Source organism: Elaeis guineensis, chromosome 11 (genome assembly GCF_000442705.2).
Source record: "Elaeis guineensis isolate ETL-2024a chromosome 11, EG11, whole genome shotgun sequence".
In the NCBI taxonomy this organism is placed as follows: Eukaryota; Viridiplantae; Streptophyta; class Magnoliopsida; order Arecales; family Arecaceae; genus Elaeis; species Elaeis guineensis.
This window is the reverse complement of record NC_026003.2, coordinates 4,607,668-4,616,719: the sequence shown is the minus strand read 5'-3', so window position 1 is coordinate 4,616,719 and position 9,052 is coordinate 4,607,668. Positions and strand designations below refer to the sequence as shown.

The following is a 9,052-nucleotide window of genomic DNA, read 5'->3' as shown; positions in this document are numbered from 1 at the left end:
GCACACAATTTGGAGTGGGGTTTTTTGGGTTATCTTTCCAGCTCTGGCGGCGCACGATATGAATAGGCTTTTTGCCTCGTTCTTTCCTTCCATCCACGGAAACTAACCATAAGACTTTCCGCGCGAAAGTTACGCAATCCACATGACCTGGCTGTGGAAAAACAGAAAGGAACGTACCTTTAGCGCGAAGACAGAATCCACATTTCATCGTGCAAATCCACCGTTGGATCACCCACCGCACAGATCGTAAGGCGCTCCAAACTCCGTCATTCATCCGTTAGCACCGAGTCTAAGCGAGCAGATGATAATGATGCAAATTTATCATCTTCTATGTTTTTTTTTTTTGGTAAATATTTATCATCTTCTTTCACGCGAAAAAAAATACAGCTCTGAACCAAAAGAACAACATGAGCGCCACGGCGTTGACCCCACCAACTCTTCCCTTTCTTTTCCATCGCATATACACAATTTATCCTTCAAGTGGATCCCAAATCAGAAAAACGAAAGAGCAACGCCAGGTTCAATACAGAAGCCATGAAGAATCTCTTGAAGGTGCTTCTTAGATGTCCTTTCTACTCTATATTCTTCCTTTTTTCCTTTTGTTACCCAATTCATGCAGCCAATTACCAAAACCTCAGCTGCACCTTGAATGATCTGAGAGCACTGTTGCGTTTCTCAAATGGTCTTGATTCGGGGATTGATGGGTGGAGGATGCATGATGATCCTTCTGTTAACTGTTGCAGTTGGGTCGGGGTCCGTTGTGCTTTGTTCTCAGTTTCCTCCCCATCAGCTGCAGCAAATTCTACTGATCTAAGCTTGAGGGTTGTAGGCCTGGATCTCGCGAGAAGAAGTCTGAAGGGGATCCTTTCGAACTCCATAGGAGAATTGGATCGGCTGAGCTTCCTCAACCTCTCCCACAACTCCTTCCGAGGCCCACTCCCTCAAGAGTTGTTTCATTTGCGGCGGTTGGAAGTGCTTGATTTGGCAAGCAACAACTTTACTGGCGAGCTGGGACAGGGAATTAGAAACCTTGCGAGTTTATCCTATCTGGATGTCTCCTTTAATGGATTCACTGGATCCATTCCAAATACATTTAACCACCTTCAGAAGCTTGAGAGTTTCTCTGCGGAATCTAATTCTTTGGTAGGTCAGTTACCCAATTCGCTCTCGTCTTGCTCGATGCTTAGGTTGCTTAACTTGAGGAACAATTCTCTCGATGGTGCTATCAACCTTGACTTCACAAAATTAGTTCATCTAGTTCAACTGGATCTTGGGTGGAATCAGTTTCACGGCATCATTCCAGAGAGTTTATCCTTATGTAGAGCTTTGAAGGTTCTAAACCTTGCGAGGAATCATCTTTATGGACAAATTCCCAGAAGGTTTCGGGACCTTCAAGCTCTCTCCGACCTATCACTGTCAAATAATAGTATCTCTAATATCCCATCAGGATTGGAAACTCTACAAGAGTGCCGCAACTTGACAGTCCTTGTTCTTACAATGAATTTTTATGGAGAAGAGTTACCTATTAGTGGAATTCAAGGATTCCAAAACCTGCGAGTTCTTGTCGTAGCATTTTGTGCTCTGACTGGTACTGTACCCACATGGATAGTGAATAGTAAGGAGTTGAGTTTGCTGGATTTGTCTTGGAACCACTTGACTGGAGGCATTCCAGTGGGGTTGGGGTGTCTGGATTTTCTCTTTTACCTGGACTTGTCCAACAATTCACTCTCTGGGGAGATTCCAATGAGCATAACCAAGCTAAAGAGCCTCAGCTCTGAATCCTTTTGGCATGCTGGGTCTTCGTCAGGCTTTCCACTTTTCGTTTGGCGAAATCAAACTGGCACTGGTCAGCTGCAATATAAAAAATATACAAACCTCCCTCCGACATTGGATTTGAGCTATAATATGATGAATGGAACAATGAGGAAGGAGATTGGGAACTTAAGGCTTCTTCAAGTGCTAGATTTAAGCAGGAACAACCTGTCAGGGTCTATTCCTGATGAATTATCGGGCATGCTCAACTTAGAGAAATTGGATTTGTCTTTCAATGATTTATCCGGGACCATACCTTCCTCCCTTGTCAAGCTCAACTTTTTGTCTTCATTCAGTGTTGCTCACAACCGCTTGCATGGCCAAATTCCTACGGAAGGTCAGTTCTCAACCTTCCCGCGTTCGAGCTTCGAAGGAAATCCTGGTTTTTGTGGTGTATTTTTCTTCTTCTGCAACTCCACTATAATGCCTCCGGAGCTGGAGCAAAATGACAGGGAGGGAACTGGGCTTGTTATCAAAAAACTGCCGCTTGCAATAGGCTTCATAGCTGGCTTTCTCCCCACAGTCATCCTCTTTGGGAAATGCTGGGGTTACTACAACAAGGATGATTAATGATGAGAATTTTGAGCATAGATACTCGGAAATTTGTTCATGGCGACGCTTCTTGTAAGACCACCTACCGTTGATCTATGGCTTCTCGCATGATATATAGCTTTGTTTCATAGGAAGTACCCATGTCATTTTTCGTTCATGTAATATAGTTTGCTTCGTTTGTAACTTAGCGTGATAATGTTGGAAAAAGCAAATATTAAATGTATTGAAGAAATCGAAATGTTATTTTGTAAACTTAATTGAAGTGGCAAAAACCAAGAGTCATATGGAAAATCCAAGAGTCACATGGGAAGTCTAAATGATAAATTTATTAGGAGAGTCAAAAGTTATTTCTTATACCTATAAATAGGTGGTTGTTGTAGAATGTATAGAGTGGTGAAGTATCAAAGAATAGAAAAAAAAAAGAGAGGGTTTATAAAAAAAAGTTGTACTGCTCCATTATTTTATACAGTTTCTCATACTATTGTTGTATATTCCACCACCATTACATATTCTATTAAAATGGTATCAGAGCTCAGAGGTTGAAAATATGTCCAACAGCATACAATTCTCCATTCCACGACTCATCACCACCAATTATGAGAATTGGAACATCCAGATGAAGGCATTGCTAGGCTCCCAAGATATTTGGGAGGTTGTTGAAAAGGGATATGAAGAATCCCAAGATGACCGCGCACAAATGGTGGCACAAAGAACGGTGCTTGTCGATCTAAGAAAAAAAGACAAGAAGGCCCTTTATTTCATCTATCAAGGGCTAGATGAAGTCAGATTCAAGAAGGTTGCTTGTGCCACCAACTCGAAGCAACCTTGTGAGATCTTCGAGAATGCTCATAAGGGCGTTGAGAAAGTGAAGAAGGTGCACCTCCAAATGTTGAGAGGCGAGTTTCGGACTTTAAAGATGAAGGAAGGAGAATCCATCTCGGATTACTTCACTAAAGTTCTCTCTAATATAAACCAAATGAAAAGAAATGGTAAGAATGTGGAGGACAAGCGTGTGGTGGAGAAGATCCTAAGATCCTTGGATCAGAAGTTTGACTATGTTGTGGCTACAATTGAAGAGTCCAAATATGTGGACACTATGATAGTTGATGAACTCATGGTTTCTCTACAAGTCCATGAGCAGAGGATCTTGATGCGAAAAGAAGAACCCTTGGAGCAAACCTTGAAGTGCAAGCTCACCATCAATAAGAAGAAGGATGGCCCAACTAGCGAAAGCAGTCAAATAAATCGCGGTCATAGTTATACCTGCAGATACGATCATGGACGAGGCCGTGGACGAGAATGAGGTTTCTTTGGACATGACAGAGGAAGAGGAGGCACAGGAGTCTTACCTAATGAAGCAAGCATACAAGGTCCCTCTAGCGAAAGAAGGCAACGAGGTTTCTCAAGAGGAGGATGAAGATATGACAAAAGTAAAATTAAATGTTATACTTCTGCTAAATATGGTCATTACTCCTCAGAACGTTACCATAATGAGAATAACCAAGTGCATGAGAAGGTCAACTATGCAAAGAAAGAGGAAGGAGAAGATGGTATCTTGCTATTAGCAGAGAAGGAAGAAGAAGCTTCCAATGAAAATATTTGGTACTTAGATACCGGCGCAAGCAATCATATGTGCGGGTACAAACACATGTTCAAAGAGTTAGATGAGACAGTGGAAGGCAATATTTCTTTCGGTGATACCTCAAAAGTTCAAGTGAAGGGGATAGGTAAAATCCTAATTCAACTCAAGGATGGTTCTCAACAGTTCATTTCTAATATTTACTATGTGCCTAATATGAAAATAAATATCTTAAGTCTTGATCAATTATTAGAAAAAGAATTTGATGTTGTTATGGAAGGTAGATATCTTTACTTAAGAAAACATGATCAGCTGATTGCAAAAGTGCCTATGACCCAGAAATGAATGTTTATATTGAACATCAAGTATGTTGTGACAAAGTGCTTGAGTGCATGCATGAAGGATGATACATGGCTATGGCACTTGAGGTTCGGGCATGTGAACTTTGGTTCCTTGAAAGTCTTATCTTCGAAGGCGACGGTGAAGGGATTACCTCTCATTGAGGATACCCCTAAAGGAATATGTGAAGGATGTATTACTGGAAAACACTCAAGAGCTAGCTTTCCAAAGGAGTCATTTCATCAAGCCCGAAGGCCTTTGCAACTTATCCATACGGATATTTATGGTCCCATCACACCGGCCTCATTTGGAGGTCGTCATTATTTTCTAACATTTATTGATGATTTTAGCAGAAAAATTTGGGTGTACCATTTGAAGGAGAAATGTGATGCCCTGGAGACATTCAAAAGGTTCAAAGCTCTTGTGGAGAACCAAACCAGATGCAAAATCAAAGCTTTGAGATCAGATCGAAGAGGAAAGTTCACCTCGAATGCATTCGAGGAGTTCTGCATTTCTCAAGGTATTTGGAGGACTTTGACTGCACCATACTCACCCCAGCAAAACGGCATAGCAGAAAGGAAGAATCAGACCATTCTTGACATGGTGAGAAGCATGCTGAAGATGAAAGAAATGCCAAAAGAGTTTTGGACGGAAGCTGTGAATTGTGCGGTATACATTCTCAACCGCTGCCCAACAAAAAATCTTGAAGGAAGGACCCCTCAAGAAGCATGAAATGGATATAGGCCAGATGTATCTCATCTGAGAGTGTTTGGTTGTATTGCCTATGCACACATCCCAGATCAAAAGAGAAGCAAGCTTGATAACAAGAGTTATCCTTGCATCTTTATAGGATATAATCAGAGATCCAAGGCATACAAACTTTATGATCCAAAGACGAAGAAGATCCTCATAAGCCGTGATGTGAAGTTCAATGAAGGAGGAATCTGGAATTAGAGCACCAACATGATAGAGGTGCAAGAAGAAGAAGAACAAGTAAAGGCTCAAGTTGAAGATCCCACACCACCTTCATCACCTAGCATGAGATCTCCATCTTCAAATGAAGAATCCAGAAAGACAAGAAGCATTCAAGATCTCTATGAGGTGACGAGTCTCCTTAATCTGATTTGTTTATATGCTAATGAGGATGTAATTTCTTTTGAAGAAGCAGTGAAGAATTAAAACTGGAGGATGGCCATGAATGAAGAGATGAAGGCAATCCAGAAGAATAACACATGGAAGCTTATTACTCTTCCAGAAGGTCATGAACCCATCGAAGTGAAATGGGTATATAAGGTCAAGAAGAATGCAAAAGAAAAGGTGGAGAAATATAAGATTCGATTAGTAGCTAAAGGTTACAAGCAGCAAGCCGGAATTGACTACGAGGAGGTATTTGCTCCCATAGCACGCATGGAGATAATTCGTCTAGTGATTTCTTTGGCTATACAGAATAATTGGAACATCTATCAATTAGATGTGAAGTCGACATTTCTAAATGGCTTTCTAAAAGAAGAATTATATGTTGAACAACCCAAAAGGTACATGAAGAAGGAACATGAAGAGAAGGTTTTAAAGCTAAGGAAGGCACTTTATGGTTTAAAACAAGCTCCAAGAGCATGGAACTCAAGAATTGATGGCTACTTCAAAGCAAATGGCTTCAAGCAATGTCCCTATGAGCATGCTGTGTATGTAAAGGAGAAAAATTCTAACATTCTACTTGTGTGTTTGTATGTGGATGATCTTATTTTTACAGGTAATAATCCATAAATGTTTGAGGAGTTCAAGCATGCCATGATGAAGGAGTTTGAGATGACAGACATGGGGTTAATGACATATTTTCTGGGATTGGAGGTCAAACAATATCAAAAAAGAATTTTCTTATCCCAAGAAGGTTATGCCAAAGAAATCTTGAAGAAATTCAAGACGAAAGATTGTAACCCTATAAACACCCTTATTGATTGTGGAGCAAAGCTGTCAGAAGAAGATGAAGGAGAGATTGTGGACCCTACTCTCTATAAAAGCTTGATAGGATGTCTGAGGTACATGATATGTACTAGACCGGATATTCTATATGCAGTCGGCTTAATCAGCAGATTCATGGAGGAGTCCAAATTAATGCACTGGAAAGTAGCGAAGAGAATTCTTCATTACATCCGAGGTACTATTACTGATGGACTATTTTATTCTTAAGAGGCTTATTCACAACCCAAATATTGTGCCAGAAGCCCTCCAAGCTTAAACCTAAAACATGAATCATAGAGGAAGTATACCTTTGTAACATTTTTCCAAGTAGAGCGAGTGTTTCATTTGGAGGCTGTTGAGAACGTCTTGAAAGTATTGTGCAAACTATGAATTAAAGATCTCCATGTGCTATGTTGCTCATTGAAATATCTTGAACATCTCTTCAGCAAAAGGCAGTGATTAAAAACCTTCAAACATTCTTACCAGAAAAAACACCTTCAAACATTTGACTCCAAGACCTCCAAATGTTTTAGGTATGCAGACATGCTCACAGATACCAGACAATGACCACCTTTACATTGCTTTCCCCCCTCCATAAGAAATCTCCTCATTTAGAATTAGTAGTTTAGCAAAAAAAATAAAATAAAATGAAATTTGTTAAAGACTCTTTGTACATGTTGGGCTTTCTTGATAAGAGATCATTCAAGATTCCATTGGAGTAAAAGGAAAATAAGCAGGGAAAGAACTATTAATAGGACATGCTTTTCTTTTTATTTTTAAAATAATTATAATAGAATGAAATCTCGGAATGAATCTTTACTTTTTATTTTAAAAAAAATACTAGTTTTTTTTTACCCTCTTTTTGGATGCAAATCAGCTTAATGATTATTTTGAGGATTCAAATTAGCTCGATGATGTCACCAGTGAGATGATACAAATTTGAGGAGGCTTTCCTGGAAGGTTCCTTTTTGACTATTTGAGCTTATAATGCTTATTAACAAATCCATGCGATGCTTGTGGAAATCTTTATTTGAGAAAGGCAGGGTTTTTAGCCCAATCTTATCTCTTTGATTATTGAAAAGTATAGGTTCAATTATCATCTTTGAGTATTTAATTTGATTTCTTCAATGAAGCATGTAATATCAATGAAGCCAACTCTTATTTTATTTTTGCACAATCCCATTGTACAAATGGGTCCATATTAATACAACACAGTTGATTGCGACTCTTACACCCACTCTCTATCTACTATCGGCGGTCCATCATTCCTCTAGCTCGTGAGAAAGAAAAATGGTAACATCACCTTTCAATGATTGTTGAATCCAATATGTTATTCAAAAGTGTTCTCCAGATGAAGGATCCTGGTTTTGTGAATCCAAGGGCACTGTCATGGGTGGAGATATCCCGACAAATGATGCGATAAGTTCGAGGGTCCGCAATTAACTGGAAGGTGGACAACTTGCCAAGTCGTGGCATGGAATTTACAAGGAAACTTGGGTGGCTCCGCCCAACTATTCCAATATCAAAGAATAAAAGAATTTACAAAGACAGCAGGAACTTGACATGTAATGTCAACTTGCGTTCTACCCAAGCGAAAGCGACGGTCATTTCTCTCCCTTATAAATTTCACGTACTGTACCGATTAGTGCGTATTTGGTGATACAATTTCTACAGAAAAGAAGTCATCCGATTTCACCGTTCCAACACTTTGCCTTGGTGGCGCTTTCTTGCAGCAGTGTTCAGTGGCTAGAGGTGAGGAGGCTCTGTTCTTGCTCCTTTAAGGTGGGATCATGTCACCAATCTTAAAGAAATTTTCAACACCTTCCAAAAGTACTAAATGAAGTTGAATCCAATGAAATTCATCTTCAGAGTCACCTCTAAGAAGTTCCTTGGTTTCATAGTCTCGTATAGAGGCATTAAGGCCAATCCAAAAAAGATCAAAACTATACAAGAAATGAATCCTCTGAAGTCTGCGAAATATATCCAGCATCTGACCAGTACGATAGCCGCTCTTAAGTCTTAACCAATTTGTCTCCAAATCGATTAGTAGAGCGCTACCTCCGCTTCTTCAATACCCTAAAATGGCCAGCAGACTTCAAGTGGATAGAAGAATGCCAGTAGGTATTTGAATAATTAAAAAATTATCATGGCTCACCACCACTCCTCGCCAAATCAGAATTGGATGAAGAACTGTACCTCTATCTACCGATCTCTCCAATAGCAATATTGATGAAATATGTCTTCAAAATCACCTCCAAGAAGTTTCTTGGCTTCATGGTCTCATATAAAGGCATTAAGGCTAATCCGAAAAGATCAAAGCCATACAAGAAGTGAATCCTCCAAAGTCTGTGAAAAATGTCCAACACTTGATTGGCAAGGTAGCCACTCTTAAGTCTTAACCAATTTGTCTCCAAATCGCTGGAATGCTGCCTCCCCTTCTTCAAGACCCTAAAATGGCCAGCAGACTTCAAGTGGATAGAAGAGTGCCAGTAGGTGTTCGAAAAATTAAAAATTTATCTCAGCTCATCGCCACTCCTCGTCAAACCAGAATTGGATGAAGAACTGTACCTCTACCTAGCGGTCTCTCCAACAGCAATAAGTTTGGTGCTTGTACGTGAAGAAGGAAAGACTCAAAGACCAATCTACTACATTAGCAAAATTCTTCACGATGCCAAAACTAGGTATATAAGTTTCAAAATGTTGATCTATGCCCTCATCATCTTAGCTTGAAAGCTCTGATCTTACTTTCAGATACACACCATAGTATTTCTAATCGATTAGCCTCTCAAGTCCATCCTGCATCGATCGGAC

At 39.9% G+C, this 9,052-nt stretch overlaps 2 protein-coding genes across 2 annotated transcripts; both read left to right on the top strand.

The window, feature by feature from the left end:
• The first annotated feature begins 448 nt into the window (after positions 1 to 448).
• LOC140852545 (phytosulfokine receptor 1-like) lies at positions 449 to 2,625 on the top strand. The gene has a single exon (XM_073245906.1). It carries the CDS (start codon positions 535 to 537, stop codon positions 2,380 to 2,382), a length of 1,848 nt encoding a protein of 615 aa, XP_073102007.1. The 5' UTR covers positions 449 to 534; the 3' UTR covers positions 2,383 to 2,625.
• A 286-nt stretch (positions 2,626 to 2,911) lies between these two features.
• On the top strand, positions 2,912 to 5,014 carry LOC105037627 (uncharacterized). The gene is made up of 3 exons (XM_073245905.1): positions 2,912 to 3,551; positions 3,634 to 3,914; positions 4,310 to 5,014. The coding sequence occupies exons 1-3, from the start codon at positions 2,912 to 2,914 to the stop codon at positions 5,012 to 5,014; spliced, it is 1,626 nt and encodes a 541-aa protein (XP_073102006.1).
• The last annotated feature ends 4,038 nt before the right edge of the window (positions 5,015 to 9,052 follow it).